We start from the raw sequence: 21,453 nt of genomic DNA on the forward strand, positions 1-21,453 counted from the left end.
TCGTGAACCCAGAGCCCTCTTATGGATGAGGTTTATACAAATATGTCCTACCCGCCTGCTCATTGCACCCATGCGCCGACCCGAAGATTGCACAGGTACCAAAAAATCACCATCGATTGGCGCCTCAAGGGCCTTAAGTGGCCGATTAATTAATGGCATGCACACGTCGGACATCAATGCGCACCCGCCCAACGAAATATCACGATGGCACACGATGACATCGAGGCGCTCACCAACGTCACCGCGCGTCATTTTACATGTGGGCGTGAGGGGTCTGCCCCCGCACACCAATGGGAAAATTCTGGCCTATGGGTCATAGCGTTCTCTGTCTTGCTCCCTTGGAGCCACTTGGTCATCTGACACTGGGGCCAAGATTACATTGTCATTAACAACATTAACATAACTATTAACACTTTATTCTACACAAAATTGAAACTAATGATCCAGGTTTGATTCCTTGAATCTCAGATTCATCGGGATCTTGATTAAAAAGCGGACAGTGAAGAAAATAAGTGACATGCCTTGGCTTTCTCTGCTAATCTGCAATTACGTCATACTGCGGGCAGCCTGTTAACGCTAAAAACATAATTTGTACCGTGAAAGAATCGAAACAATGAATTTTAGGACCCAGTAGACTCCGCCCAGTTTGCTATATATTCTGCGTTGCCAGCCTATATTTTATTGATATTGGATCCGGTTGAGTTTTTCTTTGGGTAAGTCTCACAGTTAAGATATTTGAGAAATTTGAGGTTGTAATTCAATGCGTGTATCATTTTTATCAATGTGACTTTTCTATAACAGCAATTATTGCAATTTAACACCAATATATTCATTAGATATTAATATATTTTCTTTGGTGTTAGTGGTTAGTTGTGCGATGTTGAAGCTGATTCTTTCCTGATAAACAGTAACAGTTCCAGCTTTGTCTTTTTATCGACTCTGCGGACGCCCTTTTTTTATTCCTCCTGAAATTCTTCTCTTTCCAATTTTTGCTCCAGTGTTAAATTGTCCTTTTCATACCCCGGATATTAACACGTTTCAGAATAAACTGAAAACTCTATAGATTGAGTTGTTTGAACTTAGTTATTGAGTGAGAATAAAAATATTTTATCAATTGTTTAAACGCATTTCGGAATCTAGTGAGCAAAGGAATTGAGGGCAGCGGATTATGTCATCTTGTACAATCATTGAGGGGAGAGTCCGGCTCGAAGACGTGAGTATTTGCAAGTCATGGAGATGTAGGAAAGGGTCATAGAATTGGGACGAGGATTGAGATATTGGTAAAGATTAGTGAATGTCACGGATTACTGAAAATGTTTAACCCAAGGGGTGAACGGTGGGTATAGAAGGGGAAATGGTTCACCGATAAGAAAGTCACTTTGGTTCAAGATACTGACCATACGAAGTGACCACAGGTGGACAGGGTGATTAAAAGGAAGCTTTTTTAAAAAAAAAACAGGAGTTACGTTTTAAAGCAGAAAGAAGGTGTCAGGCACCTAATCAAACTGAGAGATACAGGAAAAGGTTAGAAAGAATCTCAGAATCATCATTTTCTGTCAAAATAACGTGCACCATAAGAACACCAGTGTTAGGCATGGAGCAAATGCATGTTTAAACTCCAATATTTTTGGAGTTGCATGTGCTTAGCTGTTAGCTTTATGAATGGCAGCTTGCTGTCTGCCCATGATTTAAAAGTCAGCAGCTTCATGCCATATTCAATGTATCTGCATGATAGTTACAGACTAAACCAATGGAAAATTCAATCTAGTTCATATTATTGTAAATAGTCTTTTAATAACATGATTAGAGGATAGATGGCACAGAAACAGGCCTTTTGGTTCAAACCAGTCTATGCTGGTGCTTAGGCTCCAATCCATCTGAGCCTCCTCCATCTTTTCTCATCTAAATCTATCATAATGCTCTCTTCTTCCTCATCTGTTTTAATAGCTTCCCTTTTAAATGCAGCTACACAATTCACTTCAACCACCCTCTGTGGTAGAGTTCCATACTCTTGCCACTCTCCCTCTGGGTAAAAGGTAGTTTCGACTGAATTCTCATTTGGATTTCTTGGCCTCTAGTTTTGTGGAGCATAATATTCTTTCTGTATCCATACCATCAAACGCTATTATCATTTTAATGACCTCTATTAGGTCACCACTACCTCTTCTCTTCTCACGCCCTTCCCCCCCCGCCCCCCCCAAAAGCCACCTTTCATCAAAGCTTGTCAATCCTTTCCTGATAAGTATACACACACTTCTCCTTATAAATTTTCTCTGCACCCTCTCCAGTGCTGCCGTATCCTTTTCATAAAAGGCTGACCAGAAGTGCATGCAGTACTCTTATGTGTGGTCTAACCAAAGTTTGATGCAGGTTTAGTAATACTTCGCAACTTTTCAATTCTGTCCCTCCTCGAAATAAAAACCTAGCGCTTGCTTAATGACTCTACTAACATGTGACGCAACTTTGTATTTGTACTCTCAGTATCTCAGTTTCTCTACCCACTTAGACTTGCTCCTAACAAATAATAAATGATTCATGTTTGAAAAATGACAATCAACATCTCTGATGCTGAAATTTAACTATTTGAGGGTGGAGTCAAATTCGTCCAAGGCTTTAATTGTTGGAGTTATTGATTTTTTTACTTAGTTTTTATTTCTCTTTCAATTTCCCTTTTGATTTGATCTTCTTTCTCCTTGCCCCCCACCACCCTTTCTCTACCTGATTTGGCATTGAATGTACCCACACTAATGTACAATTCCTTCTCAGTCTTCGCCTTGTTCATTTCACAGGTGACTTGTTTACTTGGGTTCCGAATGCTCGCTCAGCGTGATGTCCACGGGTGGGGTAGGGGGATTTCCTGAGCCAAAAGTGCACTCATCTCCCTGAGGCTAAGTGCTGCCTCAGGGAAATAAGCTACACATTAAAAAAAGTTAAACCAATGATAACAATGTTTCCCTGACATGTCTCCTCATGTGACAATGTCACATGAGTTGGGACATGTCCACCACTTTTAGTTTCACTTTTTTATTAAACTTTTAAAAACCTGCCAGTGGATGAGGTTTCATGCTTTTCCCAATGCCCGCCAGGGCTCCCGGCCAACCTTAAGGTTGGACGGGCAGGTCTGCTAATTACATTAATTACTTTGTCAATGGCCTCAATAGGTGGGCGCACAGCTGATTTGGCTGAGCCCCCACTGACCTGAAAATTGAAATGGGGTGACGTCGGGTGTTCCACCCAGTGTCATCCTGTGTCATTTTACATGTTGGCAAGCAGGCCCCGCTCGCCGACCGGGAAATCCTGGCCTGTCTCTCGTTGCACCACTAGTAGCTCACACTCTGCATTTTTTAAAAATAATTTTAAAATATAGATTTGCTCAGGCACATCTAATGGCAGAAGCTGTAAGATTAACACCAACAGCAAAATTTGAACTAATAATATACCAAAAGCAATAGAGGTGGGGTGAGTGAATAAGCGAGATTGTAATGTTCAATAATGATGCTTGCTAAAACAAGTTGTAGCGATTTGTTCTTGAAATTGCCAATCACTGCTTTCCATTTTTCCAGGCTGTTTGAGTTCTTTGAAATCTGGTTATTGCCCAGCTGATCTAAATTAGATATTGACAGCTAAGAGACCTCATAGTTCTGGGAGACTTTAAGAAATGCACAACAGGGTTTTGATATTTCCAGCCAATGTCCTTCCTCAGAAGTTCTGATGGTTTGGGGTGGTGGGGGAGCCTCATTAGATCCAGCAGGTGGACTACGCACCCACCTCTGCCCTTGCTGCAATTACACCAGCATCAGGGGTGATGTTGGACAGCCCACCCACCAATTAAGGTCCTTAAGTGGTCAATTAATGGTCACTTAGGATCCTTATCCCATCACTACCAAGATTTAACTGGCAGTGAGTGAGGCCTATACAAAGCACAAGCTGGGGGTGGGTGCTGGTGGCAGGCAAGGAGGTCTTCCTCTTTAACAGGTCCCCTGGGCCCTTTGGTAGGCCCCTGCAAGATTTGCCCACCCCAAGTATGCTCCCCCAAATGGTCTGTCCTCTGAGCCCCTTGCCTTGCTAGCTGGAACTGCCAGTTTGGCACCTGGCAAGACACCAAATCCTGATTGAATGCCACTTGCCAATTGGCTGTTATATAGCGGCAGAGCAACTGGTGTTCACTTGGTACCCCCTGATCATTTAGCTGGGTGGGGCAGAAATCTAGGACTGTGTATAATGCAGCTTTGTGCCAGCCATGCTCAGTTGGTAGAACCTGTGCCTCTGAGTCAGGTTGTGGATTCAAGTCCTGCTCTAGTATTTGAGTGCAAAAGAAAATTGAAGCTATTGGTTCAGCAGTCAAACTGGAATGTCTTTTAGATAAGACAATAACTGGAGGTTCTGTCTGTCCCCTTGGATGGATGGGAAAGATCCCATGGTCATGGCACTATTTTGAAGAGGGAAGTTTTCTCCATTGTCATGGCCAGTATCTAGTCATTATTGCGTTGCTGTTTGTGGAAGCTTGCTGTGCATTAATTGGTTGCCATGTTTTCTACATTTTTACCAATGACTTCACTTCAAAAGTACTTTATCAGCTGAAAGGCATGTCAGGTTGCCCAGTAGTTGTGAAAGGTGTTATATAAATGCAAGTCTTCCTTTTCTTTCCCTGTCTTTCCAAGATAATTGCCATGAATATATAACATTGGATACAATGTGTTGAAATGAAAGAACAATAAGTGTGCTTGTGTCAGGAGGGTGTGATATCTACAGTATTTCCCTTACAATGAGGTTTATAGGACTGGAAAGTTGAACATGAAACCTTATTCAGTTTGCAGAGTGAAAATCAGCAGAAAATCATGTTGCAGGTAGCTGGAGCTGCAATTTCAGCTGTAGGTAAGTCCTCTTTTAAGCATACAGTCTAATGTTTTTTTAAATAAATGGGCAACAAAGTCCTGGGGAGGGTGCCACTGAAGTGCATCTAGTTCTAGTAATGCCAGTTACTCAAATTGTGATAATGCTTTCAAAAATTTTATAAAGAGAACTAGGTCTCCTACTTCATTAGTAGCCGGAGGGTATCATCTATGTCCAATCCCCACTTCAGAAACTTGGACAAATAGGATAGGCTGAAATACCTTTGCAGTATTGAGGGAGTTTGGAATTGCTAAGGATGTTGTCTTTCAAATGAGTTGTTGAATCAGGGTGCATTGAATAACCTGCTCACCAGTGCTCAGTTTAGGTTCTACCAGGGCTACTCGACTCCAATTCATTACAGCCTTGATCTAAATATGGGCAAAAGAGTTGACTTTTAGCTCAAGCAAATTTGCCTGAGGTGTTATCAAGGAGCCCTAGCAAAATTGGAATCTTGGGGGAGGGGGTGGTGGTGGAAATTATCCACTGCCTAGAGTCATAATAACTCTCTCAAAGCAAGATGGTTGTGGCTGTTAAGAGGTCAGTCATCTCAGTCCCAGGATGTTGCGGTAGGAGTTCTCCAGGCCTAGCCCAGCTGTCTTTGGCTGCTTTATCAATGATCTTCCCTCCACCATAAAATCAGAAGTTGGGACATTTGTTTGTTTGTGTTAATTCCTCAGATAATGAAACAATTCATGCCAGCATGCAGCAAGACTTGGACAACATCCAGACTTGGGCTGATAACTGGCAAATAACATTCATGCCAGGCAATAACTATTTTCAACAAGAGCCTAACCACCTCCCCTTGACATTCAATAGCACTATTACCACTGGATCCCCACCCTCAACATCCTTGGGGGGAGGGGGTGGGGGGGTGGGGGTCACCATTGACCAGAAATTTAACAGGACCTGCCATATAAATACTGGGCTCAAAAGCTGCTTTGGAGTGGGAATTCTGCAGCAAGTAACTCACCCCCTGACTCCCCAAAATCTGTCCACCATCTGAGGCAAAAGTCAGGAGTGTGATGGAATACTCTCCACTTTTCCTGGTTGAATGAGGCTCCAATAATACTCAAGAAGCTCAGTCCAGGACAATGCAGCCTGCTTGATCTGCATCCCATCTACCACATTAAACATTTAATCCCTCCACCACCAAGGCACAGTGACTACAGAAGATGCATTGCATTTACTCGCCAAGCTCCTTTGACAGCACCTCCAAAAAGTCTGACCTCTACTACCTTGTAAGGCAAGGACAACAGGCTTATGGGAACACCACCAGCTCCTAGTTCTGATGAAAATCATCACCCTGAAAAGTTAACTCTCTCCACAGATACTCCCTCACCTGTTCAGTCTTTCAGCATCGCTTACTGGAAATCTGAAGTAAAAACAGCATCAGCAGGATTTTGCTTTTATCTGGTCATTATCTCACTGCGTTTTTTGGGACTGCACTGTCAAAATTGGATTTCTTTACATTACAACACTGACTACAAAAAAATTACCTCATTGGTAGAAGTGCTGAGCGTTTTAAGGTGCTAAATAAATGCACATTCTTTTTTTTCATCCGTCCATATTTGTTGCTATTTCACTTTCTCTCATTCTGTCTTTTCACTATTTCTCTTTTAATGAGCTTTTTTGCTTCTGTTCTTTCTGCTTCCTTTTTTCTCCCCCAGAGGCAGTGGATAGTGGCAGCCATAGCCATTTCTTTCTCATCCCTTCCCTCAGATACTCCTGTCCCTTTTCCTCTCAACATCTTGGAATGAAACTGGAAAACAGCAATTCTTGTAATATTACAGTACTTGGCACTTTGCAAGTGTAGCACTAGGCTCAGAGACCACCTACTGACCATAGGTAGTGGTGGTGGGATTGGCTTTGGGGAAAGTTTCCCTAATGTTCAGGAAAAGGGGTTTTGTGGAAATCCTAATGGGAGGCCAAAACTTTACTTGAGGTGTCTGGAGCAGTACTTTTTTATTCTTTAATAAGATGTGGGCATTGCTGATAAAGCTAGCATTTGTTGCCCATTCCTAATTGCCCCTGAACTGGTGGCTTGCTAGGCTATTTCAGGGGTGGGGGGAGGGAGGGGGTCGGGGGGGTGGGGGTGAGTGTGTGGTGATGGTGTCCAGTTAAGAGTCACAATGTTGTGGGTCTAGAATCACATGTAGACCAGACCCGGGTAAGGGTAACAGATTTCCTTCCCTGAAGGACATTAGCGAACCAGATGGGTTTTTCAGAATCACAGATTTGTTATGGTGCAGAAGGAGGCCATTTAGCCCATGTCTACACTGGCTCTGAGTGTTATGACTCAGCGTTATTTTCTTGCCTTTTCTCCATCATTCTGCACATTGTTTCTACTTAAATAATCATCTAATAACCTCTTGAATGCCTCAGTTGAACCTGCCTCCACTGCACTCCCAGGCAGTGCATTCCAGACCCAAACCACTCACTGTGTGGAAAAGGTCTTTTTCTCGTATTGCTTTTGCAAATCACTTCAATTTGTGCCCTCCATTCTCAATCCTTTTTATGAGCAGGAACAGTTTCTCACAATCTACTCTGTCCAGTCCCCTCATGATTTTGAATACCTCTATCAAATCTCCTCTTGGCCTTCTCTCCAAGAACAGTCCCAACTTCTCCAATTTCACTTCATAACTGAAGTTTCTCATCCCTGGAAACATTTTTTTTTGTAAACCTCTTCTGCATTCTCTCCAATGTGTTCATACCCTTCCTAAAGTGTGGTGCCCAGAACTGTACACAATACTCCAGCTGATGTCTAACTAGTGTCCTATACAAGTTCAGCATAACCTCCTTGCTCTTGTACTCTATACCCCTAATAATAAAGCCAACCTAGTATGCTGCATGCTTTATCAATCATTGATCTCTCCACCTATCCTGCCACCTTTAATGACTTATGCAAATATTCATCCAGGTCCCTCTGCTCCTGCACACCCTTTAGAGTTGTATCCCTTTTATATTGTCTCTCCATGTTCTTCCTACCAAAAGGAATCAGCTCTCACTTCTCTGCATTGAACTTCATCTGCCACCTATCTGCTCACTCCACCAACTTGTCTGTGTCCTTTTGAAGTTCATATTGTCGTCCTCACAGTTTACAACGTTTCCAAGTTTTGTATCATCTGCAAACTTTGAAATTGTCCCCTGCACACCAAGATCTAGATCATTAATATATCAGGAAAAGCATGGGTCCCAATACTGACCCCTGGGGAACTCTACTACAAACCTGAAACCTCTACTACAGCCTGAAAAATATCTATTAACCATTACTTACTATTTCCTATTATTCAGCCAATTTTGTATCCACGTTGCTACTGTCCCTTTTATTCCATGAGCTAAAACTTTTTTTTCTGAAGTCTGTGCGGCACTGTATCAAATGCCTTTTGGAAGTCCATATATGCCACATCAACAGCATTACACTCATTAACCCTCTGTTACGTTTTCAAACTCCCAAGTTGGTTTAACATGATTTCTTTCCCTTTAATCCATGCTGGCTCATCCTAATCAACCCACATTTTTCCATGTGACTATATTTATTTTATCCTGAATAATTGTTTCTAGAAGTTTCCCAACCACTGAAGTTAAACTGGCTTGTAATTATTGGGTGGACTTATCCTTGCAACCCTTTTTGTCAATCGACGACAGTTTCACCATTACTGAGACTAGCTTTCAATTCCAGATTTTAATTGTATTTAAGTGGTTGAAGGAGAGACATGTTGAAGCTTCTGTCTTGCACTCATCAGTACAGGCACAAGTACCAAATTTCAAAGAGCATCAATTTATACAGCATGTGAAAAGGGTGCTGATTGTTGTTTGGCAAGTTGACTAGTCGAGAAATTTCTGTGGCAAATGCATCAGGGAACTATTGTTCACCATTGTTTTCGACTAATTCAAAGAAAAATGCCTGAACATGGTTTTTGCCTGCAGAGGATAGGTCCCTGCATATGTCGCTTCGAGCAAGCATAAGTGAGCCACATTGCACACCCAACTGATTTTAAATTGGTGGTTGGTATAATTCCTAGTACACTCAGCAAGTGCTGTCCAATCACAGAATTACAACTAATGTTAACCATTATGTTCTTGAATTTTGCAAGCATGGGCTTGAGTCTGCTTATTGTGCCAATGATTAAAGCATAAAGTCTGTGTATATAGCTTTGCACTGGCACTGAAATTGAATACCACATTCTGATGCAATATAAATTGTTGCTCTTTTTGAAATTTGGCATTCTAGCAGTTGTCCTGATAAATGAAAGATGAAAATCTTCAACAGTGTGTCTCTTTCTTTATATATTTAAGCTCTGTATACCAAGTGACTATTTGACTTTAAATTCCACCAGCTGCTGTGGTGGGATTTGAAACGGTGTATGCAAAGCATTAGCCTAGGCCTCTGGGTTAATAGACCAGTGACATACCATTATGCCACTGTTGCCCCCTACATTGGGCCTCTTTGTCTGTAATTCATTCTCACTGTCTTCACCTCGCAGATAAGCTATTGGCCAGTAGTTGAAGTTGCAGATGGGGAATATCATGGCTAGTGGTAATGTCACTGGATCACTAGTAATTCAGAGGCCCATGCTAATGCTCTGAGGACATGTGAAGAGAGTGTGGATAGGCTAGGGTTGTTTTCCTTAGAGCAGAGAATGCTGAGAAGGGAACTGATAGAGGTATACAATATTGAAGGGTGTCGATAGGAAGAAGCTTTGGGTGTCAGCCAGGGGGCATAGGTTTGAGGTAAGGGTCAGGAGGTTTAGAGGGGATTTGAGGAAAATTTTTTTTATCTGGAGCACACTGCCTGAGGGGGTGGTAGAGACAGGAACCCTCGCAACATTTTAAGTATTTAGGTGAACACTTAAACGCCATAGCATACAGGGCTATGGGCCAAGTGTTGGAAAATAGGATTAGAATCAATGTGCTTAATGGCCAGCACAGATACAATGGGCCGAAGGGCCTATTTCTGTGCTGCATAACTCTGATTTTAAGACAGCTGTTGGAATTTAAATGCAATTCATAACGTCTAGAATTGAAAGCTAATCTCAGTAATGGTGATTGATTTGTTGTTTAAGTCCAGCTGGTTCACTAATGTCCTTTAAGGAAAGAAATCTGCTGGGCGCCTGGCTCTACATGTGACTCCAGACTTATAACTGCCCTCTGAAATGGCCTAGCAAGCCACTCAGTTCAAGGGCAATTAGGGATGGGCAATAAATGCCAGCTATGCCAGTGATGCCCATGCTGTCCCGTGAAAGAATAAATGGGGGGTGGGGGGAACAAAGTTGGAAGTTATGAGCACAGATAAAGGCTTGGGATTTTTCAAAGTGATCAAGACCTGCTTTAAGCATATTTATTATGGGCAAGCAGCAGTGAGAAATGATTGAATCAAGAAGCAGAAGGGGAAAGAGTGATATCAAAGCTCCCATAACACCTAGAAAGACATAGAATCATAGAACATCAGTTACTTAATTCTTTCAGATGGAAGTGCAGAAGGAATCAATATCCCAGTTGAGATTCATGTTTTTTTTTTCTCAGTGCGATGGAGTACTAATCTGTTTTGAAGTGCATCTTGTTAACTTTTTTAACTAATATTGAACATGTACAAAAGTCGGACACATGACCTGTATGTTTGAATGTTAATTTGCCCCCTGATGCTGAGGGTCCACATTGAGAAGGAATAACCCCTAGTGCACAAGTAGCCTGTAAACTAGTGGCAATTGATATTTAACTTGACTGATTTACCAATTTAAGAAAGTAATCAAATGAGTAGCCTGTCTCACTGAATACTTGTCTAATGTTTGGCCCATGTATTTACAGGTATGTCAACAGCTGCCTGGATTGCAGCAGGAGCAGGTAAAGAAACAACTTGCATTGATATAGTCCTCTAACTCTTCCTTGATGTCCTAAAGTGCTTCCTAATCAATTGATTATATGCAGTCACTGTTGTTATATAGGGAAATGTGACAATCGGTGCACAGGAAGGCTCCACAAAAGTCAAATGACTAGATAATCTGATTTCAGTGTTTGCTGAATGCAAAATGTTGCCCAGAACAGCAGGAGAACTCGTGCTCTTTAAATAATGCCTAGCACCTTTTGCTACATCCACTTGCGTAAACAGATGGCAACTTGGTTTTGCATCTCTTCAGAAAAGTGGCATCTCTGACAACCTCAGCACACTCAGAATGCCACTAAATTCTCAACCCAGATTGAGTGGTTTAGCAGAGACTTTGTTCATATACACAAACTCATAAAATTAGAATTTGGACGTTTCTCCCTAGAAAAAGTGGTGGAAACTGATTCCATAAATAGCTTTGGAAAGGAGATGGATAGGTACTTGAAGATGACAAACTTGCAGGTTATGGTCAAAATGTGGGGATGTGGGAGTAGGCATTACTGTTCTTCCAAAGAAATAACACCAGGCACAACAGCCCAAATGCAATATGTTCTCTGCAGTATGTTTCTATTATTCTATTCTGTGAATATAGGGCAGGGGGAGTTCCCTTTCTGTAAATTTGGAACTTGAAAATGCAAGCTCGTGACATGATGATGAGTTATTTAAAAACTAGGACAGGGCTTTGGAATTACGCTGATGCAAAGTGAAGGGCTGCCTCCTTTCTTTCTGAATGGTTGCTAGGGGCATGGGTCATGGCGATCCCCTTTGCTCCGTTTCTTGCCACGTCATTTTTGGATTTGCTAGAGTTGTGATCTCTATAGTCATCAGCCCAAACAGGATGCAGTATCACAGCACACATTCTTAGTTCTCATCTCAACTGAGTTTATTGTCCTTTGTTTCAGCTGTTACAGTGGTAGCTGCCCCAGTTGTGATCACTGCAGCTGGCTTTACTGGTGCTGGAATAGCAGCTGGATCCTTAGCAGCAAAAATGATGTCCATGGCTGCGATCGCTAATGGAGGAGGTATAGCAGCTGGCAGTGCTGTAGCAACACTCCAGTCTATTGGTATGATTCTATGTTTTTTTTTTAATCAAAAATGAGGAACAGCTATGAAGATTGATCTTAATATAATCAATGGTCCAACACCTTAAGTCATCCCACCACATATAAAAAGTGGTGAAGCTATGGATGCAGTTAGGAGCCTATGGAATGAACCTGTGGTTTCGCGCCAAAAGTTTAGTCTTGAGTGGGAGTAACATTATAATTGCCTAATGGTTAATATTGGATTGCTATCATAATGAAACTCTAATGCTGCCAGGTTTGTTCAATTAGAAGTGAAACTGATCAGCAAAGCAACTAGAAAAAGGTCTATTATATGATTTTTATTTACAAAACTTCTAATTTTGTAACAAACTGGGTAAAAAGCTTTGCACCCATACAATTGTACCTTTTCAGTATGGTTGCTCAGGATGAGAGCAAACTTGTATCAATTGGTCAGGAGCCAAGATTGGTGGCCTGAGAATGTGTTGCTTCACTCTGCTTTTTTTGTTTTGCAGAATGGTAATAGAATCACAATTTGAGTATTGCTAAGAAAAGTGGCTTTTTTTTTCAAGCTTTTCATTTGCACTCTTCAGGACTATTCACAAGAAAATACCAATGCTAGGGGGAATAACAGATTTATACTGTGAGAAGAGAGTGCTGATTTGTTGGCAAGCAGACTCTGATTGGTAGAGGTGTTGCCATGAAGAATGCAGCAGTTGATAATCTTTTAAATGAAAACCAAATCAACAAAATTGGGATAATGCAGCAGTTGATGGTGACTGACCAGTTAATTGCCAATCATTGTTTGAAATTTAAACCAGGCTGCTTGATTCTGGTCAAGACATTGCCCCAAGGAATGAACCAGTGAATGGCTGTCACCTTATTTTGTTTAACTGAAACAGGTGCAATGTGTGTACATGTGCTTTTTGTCTTCAAAGAACAGGGCCCTGTGTACTAATGTACATAGCTTCCAATACACAAATGTGCCACATTGTGAGCCTAACTGACAAATTTAGAATTACGCTGAAGAGCAGCTTTGTCACATTAAGGATTATTTAGCAAATTTTATCCAATTGCAGAATCACACCTCATGTTGGACATTGTGCTTGCAAAATGCAAAGCACAGGCTGGTCCATACCTTGTCCCTTGCAGATAGATGAAGGGAAATGCTGTTAGGATCTGCCAGTCTTGGGATGTACAGCCTACATACCTGCCATCACACTGGCACTGAAATTCATACACCACGTTGCTCATTTGTGTTGGAAGAACGTCTCTTTGGCTTGATGGAGCATCCTGTTAGTGGAGAATACCACTCATGTTACTGCATAGTAGCAGCATGAAACGGCTAGCTTCACCTGCTGCTCAAATATTTTGAGCTACCTTTCCCTTCCAGTGTAATCTGAGGTAGACTGGGCACTTTTTCAGGGCTGAAACTGATAGCCTTGGGCCTGTTGATTTTGTATTGTGTGATATACAGAGTGAAATGATCTGATCAGGATAACCAATGTCCACAGGATGTGTTCAATGCACCCTATTTCAGCATCGAGCTTGCATGATGAGAGAATGGCTCAGGGCCCTACTTACGAGGTTGCTGATAAGGCTAATCTGATAGCGTGTGGAACTGTAAGAATCCCAACGTGTGTATGGACCATTGAAGGTAGGCTTGTGGTAGAGAACCCCTTGGCAGATTTCTCAACCAGCACGTCAGGGAAGGGGAGTTCATTTGATTCAAAGGTGAATTTGAGCACAGGATGGAGCCCATTAAGACATGGCAAGGAAATTATTGCATGCAATAAATATAGCAAACGTATCATCCACATATTGGAAAAATGCAGAGATTGGGTGTCATTCCATCAGAGACATATTTCTAATGGAACCCAGCAAGGATGTTTGAGAGCTGAGCCTAGAGGGGACCCATGGCAACACCATCTATTTGAGCATACATAGCGTCATTAAAGCTGAACTCAACTGTGCAAGTTGCCAAGTTCATAAGCTCAATGAATACTGTTTTCATACAATGGTAGTGGGTTTAGAGCACCATTATATGGTGCTGCAGAGCAAATATTGATGGCTTCCTCAAGTGGAGCATTGGTGAATAGGCTAGCAGTGTCAAATGAGCATGTGGACATAGCATTGCTATAAATATGCAAGTCCTGTGTGGTCTTCATAACTGTGAAGGAATCCTTCACCATGTAAACCTGACAAAGGGACAGGAATAGTCATTCTCAACATGCATGACTATAGCAACAAAATGCACACCACACATTCTTGGTAAGTCCAAATTTGTATCCATTGGACCGGCCGCTCAACGTGACTGGACAGCCTCGGACCTGCTGCTCAAAGTACTAGTTGAGAAACCTGCTGGGGGTTCTCTACCATGGTCTACTGCAAGCCTACCTGTATTGGTGAATAGTTGCGTTGGGATTCTTACAGTTCCTCAAGCTATAAGTTTGGCCTTATCAACAACCTCATAAATAGGGCCTGAGTCATTTGCTCACAATGTAATCTTGATGCTGAAATGGGGTGCATCAAACACATTCTGTGGGATAATGGCTACCCTGATCAGATCATTTCACTCTGTATATCTCTCAAACTCATCAATAGGCCCAAGGCTATAACTTTCAGTCCTGAAAAGCGCTCAGTCTACCTCTTAATACACAAACTATCTCTTTCTCACTTGCTATGCAGTAGCAACACGAGTGGTGTTCACCACTAGCAGGATGCTGCCATCAAGCCATGAAGATGTCCTGCCTAACACAAATCAGTACTAGTGTGATTGCTAGGCATGTAGACCGTAAGTCCTAAGACTGGTGGATTGTATCAAACAGCATGCCTCTACCTTGCCCGTTACAATCAGCCCATGCTTGCAAAGCACGATATCCAACATTAGATGTGCTTCTGCGATTGGACAACATTTATTAAATAGTCCTCAGTGTGATTAGAATTATGCTGACGACCAATTTAAGATTGTTGGTTGGGCTCATTTGTGTCCTGAAAGTTACATGTATTGTTAATACACAAGGCCCTTTTCTTTGCAGACAAAGAACAGAAACAAAAGTGACAGTCATTTGCTAGTTCATTCCCCGGGGCACTTAAATGACCAATCAGTCAAGCTGCCTGGTTTAAATTTCAAACAATGCTTGGCAGTAACTGTTAGTCACCAACTGGTGTTCTCCATGGCAGTTCCTCTACCAGACTCCATTTGTCAACCAATCGGCACTCTTCTCATGATATATATATATATGTTTTCCCCTGACATTGGTATTTTCTCATGAATTGTCCAAATGAGTGCAAGATGAAAAGTTTTTTGATAATCTCTGTTTCAGCACTGCTTGGATTCTGTACTACCAAACGACTAATGACAGAATTGTTAGTGTAGTCATTTAGCCAGTTGTGTTCATTGGCTCTCCAAATGAGAAATTCACCTCATGCCATTCCCCTGCTTTCTCCCTGTAACCATGCACATTCTTTTTTTCAGCTAATGGTCTAATTCCCTTTTGTATGTCTCAATTGATCTTGCTTCTAGCGCATACAGGGAGTGCATCCCAGACCCCCAATTGCTTGCTTTGTCAATTTTATTTTCTTTGTTTTGCTAATCTATGCCCCCTTATTCTCAATCCCTTTTAAGTGTAACAGTTTCTCCCTATCTACTCTATCCAGATACCTCTATCAAATCTCCTCTCTGCCTTGCATTCATGGAAAACAGCCCCATCTTCATCCATCCCTCCCTCCCTCGAACCATTCATGTAAATCTGTTCTGCATTGTCCCCAATGCCTTCACTGCTTTCTGGTGCAGGGCCCATAACTGGATGCAGTACTCCAGTTGAGGCTGAACTGGTATTTTATACAAATTCAACATAATCTCCTTGCTCCTGTACTCTATGCCTCTGTTAATAAAGCCTAGAATACTGTATGTTTTATTAACTGCATTCAACCTGTCCTGCCACCTTCATTGACTTTTATGCACATATACAGCCAGGTTCCTTTGCTCCTGCTTTAGAGTTGTTTCCCTTATTTTGTATTGTCTCCCCATATTCTTCTAACCTAAAATGAATCACTCATTTCTCCACATTCCACTTGTCTATGTCCTTTTTGAAGTTCTGTGCTAACCTCACAATTCACAATGCTTCTAGGTTTTGTATCACCTGCAAATTTTGAAATTATGCTCTGCTGCCCTTCAGTGTCAAGGTCTTTAATAATATATATCTGGAAGAGCAAAGGTCCCAATCCTGCCCCCTGGGGAACTCCACTACTGTTTCCTGCCACTCTTCTAATTGTGTATCTATGCTGCTTGCTTCATGAACTTTATTCACAAGTCTGTTGTGCAGCACTTCATCAAAAGCCTTTTGGAAGTCTATATACACCACAACAACAGCATTGCCATCATAACCAACCTCTGTTACTTCTTTAAAACCTCCAAGTTAGTTGTAGTAACTGATGGTATAGCCTACATCAGGGGTCACATAATGTTCTGGGAAGCTCTGACCAATGAGCTAAGCATGGGCAATCCAGGGGTGGGGCTTCCTTGACAAGAGTCCTGATTGCACATGTAGCACCTGAGAAAACCTCACTAATAAAGTTTTTTTTGTTTCTTGTTAAAACCTGTCTGCTCGGAGTCATTACATTAGTTAAACATAATTTTCCCTTTTTAAAAAAAAAAATCTGGGCTGCTTTTCTTAACCTACATTTGTCCATGTGACTGTTAATTTCATCCTGAGGCTATTATTTCTAGAAGTTTCTCCACCACCAAAGTTAAACTGATTGATTGGCCTTTAGCTGCTGTTGAATAAATATAATATTTGCAATTCTCCAATCTCCTGGAACCACCCCTGAATCTAAAGTCGGGAAAGCCAATCGCCAGTTCCTCCCCAGTTTCCACCCTCACTTGCCCTAATATCCTTGGATGCATCTCACCTGTTCCTGGCACTATTTTTAAGTATAAACTGTTATGACATGGCAGGTGATGTGTGCCAGGTGGACCAAATCCACAAGGGAAACTTGTCACAATGGTTTTGCAATTTGTATTGATTATGAGAAGACTTGTGCACTGCATCAGAAGTAATGAGCCCGCCACTGCCTTTAGAGATTTTAATAAATGTTTTTAGTTTAGTTAAGATTTTGAGCACAAGATTACAGTTACTTGTTATAACAAATTCCTAATTAATGTGCCTCCCAATTACACCCCCCCGTTAAGGCAACAGTCCCAAAATAGATTTAAAATTTAAATACACAAGCCAGCAAGTTTACTGCAACACCCACTTGACAAGCTTTTAGTTACTGGACACAGCAGACATCTGCAAAAGTCGCTAGGGGCTTCCTCCAAGTCTGTCAGGCCTTTTCAGGATTCTATATGGCCACCCCCCGACATAATCTTCCATCTGTCTTTATATATGTTTTTTCTCTTTAATCTGTAAATTCCATTGTTCTATATGTCTTTGGAAATTTCATTTTCCCATAATATAAAGAGCTTTCATGTTGCCAATATGGTCAGTATCTTTATAGAAAATTAAACATACTGCTTGGCCTTATCTTATTAATTGTAACCATCTATCATCCCTTTGAAACCTAAACAGCCACTTCATTTATCTTAAATGCAAATTTCCTTCACACCCTACATGCTGCCCTCATCCATGCTTACTCAATACCATTTCAAGTGACTTTTACCCCTAACTTTGATAATTTCAAGCTTGCACTCCATCTGACTAATTCAATTAAATCTTGCAGACAGAACCTTCTACACTTACACCCATAAACCCACTTTACAATAAAACACAACAATATAATGAAAAAATTGTCAGGCTGTTAGTAGGAAACCATCTAATACCTCATCCTTATCAATTTTTTGAATCTTTGTAGTGCATTAATTACCACCTCTCACTGACCTGTGTAGCATCTGTCTTTACATAAATGAATACTTAGCATCTTCTAGTACTTCAGCAATTCCCTCTTTCTCCATGCATAAATTCTCTTGGTCCCTAATTGGCCTTACCATTCCTTTTATCACCCTTTTACTATTCATATGCCTATATAAGACTTTAGAATTCAATTTTATTTTGGTTGCCAGTCTCTTTTCACACTCCCTCTCTGGTTCTCATTTTCATTTTTTATTTCCTCTTGTATCATCCACCTGGCATCTGTCATAAGCATCCTCTCTTCACCTTAATCTTTTTTTTTATCGTCCAGGGAGCTCTGAAATGGCTTGCCCTACCTTTCCCTTTTGAGGGTATAGACCTTGACTCTGTGCAAACTATATCACCTTTGAATATTGTCCATTGTTCAGCTAGCATTTTTAATTATCTTTACTCTAGATTGTTCTTTGTCCTTTTTCCATAGCCAACCTAAAGCTTATGATACAATGATCACTGTCCCCTAAAATGTTCTCCTACTGATATTTGATCCACTTGGCCCATCTCATTCCCAAGAACCAGGTTCAGTAGTGCTCGCCCTCTTGTTGGACTGAACCTACCAGATTTTTGTGAACACTGAACACAGTCTTAACTTTCTGCCCAGATAATTAACATCTCTTCCCCCCACCACCCCCCGGCCCCCCGCCCCCACCATTATAGCTACTCTTATTATTCTTGCACCTCTCTGTAATTTTCCTTAAAATTCCTTTACATCCTTGCCACTAGTTTGTGGCCTATAGGCTACACCAAGCAATGAAATTGCACCTGTTTTTTTTTGTTCCTTGGGTCTAGCCAAATAGATTCTATCTTTGACCCCTCTGGGATATCTTCTCTCCAGCACTGCAATGATCTCCATCAATACTACCACTCCTCCCCTTTTTTTCTTTCCTATCTTTCCTGAACACTCTATCCAGGTATATTTAACATCCAGTTTGGTGCTCCTTTGAACCCAGTCACAACATCATATTTCCACATGGCAATCTGCCTATAACTCACCAGTTTTATTTACTGTACTTCATGCATTCTCATACATGCACAATATCCTGATTTAGACTCTAGTACATTCTCCCTTACTCTAACCCCACCTATTAACTTACTATCACCTACTCTACTACTATCTATCACTCCCAGTATTCTGTGCACTTTGGTATTCCTTTCTGATTTTTCCAGGTTTCTACACCCTTACCAAGTTAATTTAACTCTCCCCAATGGTACTAGCAAATCACCCCCCAAAAAACTCTGTCCCAGCTCTTGTTAGGTGCAACCTGTCTGGTCTGCACAGGCTCCATCTCTTCCAGAGCCACAGCCCCATGTCCCAAGAATCTAATGCCCTCCCTCTTGCACTATCTGTCCAACCACACATTCATGTGCTTTACCCTCCTAAATTCACTTGTGTGTGGTTCTGGGCGTTACCCAGAGATAACTACTTTTGAGGTTCACAGCACAGTGATCTGAATATAATCTGTGGGGAGGGAGGCCAAGTTTAGGGAATATGTTATAGAAACTGCTATATATATATATATATAAAACATTCTGAAGATTAATATTTTTTTCTTTTTTATTCCTGAAGGAGCCACAGGACTCTCTACTGCTGGTACTGCTGTAGTTGGAGGTGTTGGTGCTGTTGTCGGCCGAGCTGTAATAGGTTTTTTTTTGGGTCGGTGTAACAAACCCTAAAGTCCACATGCTGTTTTTAAAGTAGAAACTCTGCAAAAGTTAGGCAGCTCATGAGGGTTAACTTGTGCAGGGGATGAAGCAGCATTTTGTGATTTACCTCCTGAATATTCTGAGTGGAAAATTTGCAACTGCTTTTAATTTTAGTAGAGCCGGTTCTATCCTTTTGCTACTGTTTAGATGCCCTGTTAGTAATCTTCTCAATTACATTGGATTAAACATTCTATACTGTTGCAGCCCTGGATGTTGGTTTCTGAGTGAATAGAAACTTTCAGCTCTGTGACTACATTTCATAGAAATGACCAAGTGTTCTGTGGATGCTGGAAGTACACAGATGAAGGGTTCTCAAAATTCCCACATTTTTCATATCATCATCATCATCATCAACAAGGATATGACTTTTGGACTTTTACCTGAAACCAGACAACGAGAGGAGACAGAATATGCATTCTTCCCTTTAAAGCAATCAACCCAGAGAAAGACTTAACCTAAATCCCATCAAAATCTTGCATAAGTAATTGCTACTAGCTACAGCGTGCGGGGTGGGGGGGAGGGGGGCAGGAAGACTACAATCAATGCAATTATGTGAACCCATCAATACTCCACACATACAATGGCTTTCAGTTCAACACTGCAGCCCTCCACGAAGATCAACCGCGCCCTCCACCCAACTGAAGAACCTTTGCAGATTTCACAGACCAAGACCACGTGGGGACGGCAGGCCCCAGAGGACACGAAGAGTGTACCCCAAAACTGCAATCGGCTTACCTGGCTGGATTTCTGGCTGGATTTCAAACTTTCAAGAAAACCCTGGTTGGTGAGCATGATCCCTGACCTCTCCTAGTTCAGTTTAGTTAGGTTTTGGGGTGGGACAAGGGTAAGGGGATTAGTAGTGTGATTTTTCCCTCGTTATGCCATGTGTTTCCCATTCTTAACTAAGTGTACTTTGTAGGTCTGTATAATCTCAGTGTAATCCTAATGTTATAAATTCATTTGTGACTTCAATAAACTCAGTTTCTTTTTCTTGCACCAAAACCTGCTGCACTTTGTCACAACCCCCAAATAAGTACAAGGTCTAGAACCCAGGGAGGGGGAGCAATTCAAACCGCTCAGAAGTCAGGTGAAGCTGACACACACCACCATCCCCTGCACAGAACATAATACCAATGCAGTTAAATTTTACCACAATTTTTTAAAGTGCTCCTTAAAATGTACCTCCTTTGATCAAGCTGTTTCAATGTCTAAATATCAAGTAGTGCCTGATTAATGCAGTTGTGAAGCCACATGGGATGCTTTTTTCCATTAAAAGTGTTCTAAGTGCAAGTTGTTGTTGTGGTGTCATTTATTCCACCCCCCCCCCCCCTCAATTTAATACACTGCAACCTCTGCAGTCTAGAAATTGTGTTCAGAAACACCAGTTGTCCAGAATATTTTTCAGCAGACCCAAGCAACCTGTGCTGCCATTTTCATGCAGTACTTTTGGAAATGGAAGATACAGTATTTAGATAAGTAAAAGAATTTTTATGATTTGATAATATTTTATATCTACAGCATTTTCCTATTCACACACTTGTAGTTAGACATTTTACCGTCATTCTCTAATCTAGAAAATTCAAAAATGACTTAGTCCCAAGCATTCCAGACAGGGAAAGTTATTGTATTATAGGTTCCCAAATATTAGCAGTGTAGCCAAAAAGGCTAAGCAAGCTGCAACATTCATGGAGCATGATGGTAAAGGATGTCAACAGAGCGCACATTCCATTCCTGCACCCTGCTTCTATCAGTAAAAGGGGAAGGGGCGGTTGATTGCTGAGAACAGAAGGTACCCTTTCCCCCTTCCACTGGATGAATCAACACAAATGAGAAACTAACGTCATCACTAGGAACAATGTAACAGATGTAACCTGTTTACGCTTATCGCTAAGTAAACAGATGACCATGACTCACGTATGTGATTAGAATGTTCTCTATGCTGGGTGCAACTGTATAAACAAAGGAACTTTGGAGACATCACCTGTGAAGACCTGCAGGATCAGCCCTCTCAAAGTGGACCCTGCGT

At 41.4% G+C, this 21,453-nt stretch overlaps 1 protein-coding gene across 3 annotated transcripts; it reads left to right on the plus strand.

Moving 5' to 3' along the window:
* Positions 1 to 583: 583 nt before the first annotated feature.
* LOC121291892 (interferon alpha-inducible protein 27-like protein 2A) lies at positions 584 to 20,717 on the plus strand. Of its 3 annotated transcripts, none has more exons than XM_041213540.1 (5): positions 584 to 713; positions 4,811 to 4,875; positions 10,699 to 10,734; positions 11,677 to 11,838; positions 19,291 to 20,717. In XM_041213540.1, the coding sequence occupies exons 2-5, from the start codon at positions 4,839 to 4,841 to the stop codon at positions 19,395 to 19,397; spliced, it is 342 nt and encodes a 113-aa protein (XP_041069474.1). In that variant the 5' UTR covers positions 584 to 713; positions 4,811 to 4,838; the 3' UTR covers positions 19,398 to 20,717. The 3 variants fall into 3 exon arrangements, with proteins under 3 accessions (XP_041069474.1, XP_041069476.1, XP_041069475.1); XM_041213541.1 differs by lacking the exon at positions 584 to 713 and adding an exon at positions 1,195 to 1,213; XM_041213542.1 differs by lacking the exon at positions 4,811 to 4,875 and having other exon boundaries at positions 593 to 713.
* Positions 20,718 to 21,453: the final 736 nt, after the last annotated feature.

The sequence above is a fragment of the Carcharodon carcharias genome, chromosome 19 (assembly GCF_017639515.1).
Source record: "Carcharodon carcharias isolate sCarCar2 chromosome 19, sCarCar2.pri, whole genome shotgun sequence".
In the NCBI taxonomy this organism is placed as follows: Eukaryota; Metazoa; Chordata; class Chondrichthyes; order Lamniformes; family Lamnidae; genus Carcharodon; species Carcharodon carcharias.

Bases quoted from the DNA above. Each gene is read 5' to 3' on its own strand.
- LOC121291892 (XM_041213540.1), top strand. From the start codon at position 4,839: ATGTTGCAGGTAGCTGGAGCTGCAATTTCAGCTGTAG. The intron at 4,876-10,698 runs GTAAGTCCTCTT...ATGTATTTACAG, and splicing joins AGCTGCAATTTCAGCTGTAG to GTATGTCAACAGCTGCCTGG. The intron at 10,735-11,676 runs GTAAAGAAACAA...CCTTTGTTTCAG, and splicing joins CTGGATTGCAGCAGGAGCAG to CTGTTACAGTGGTAGCTGCC.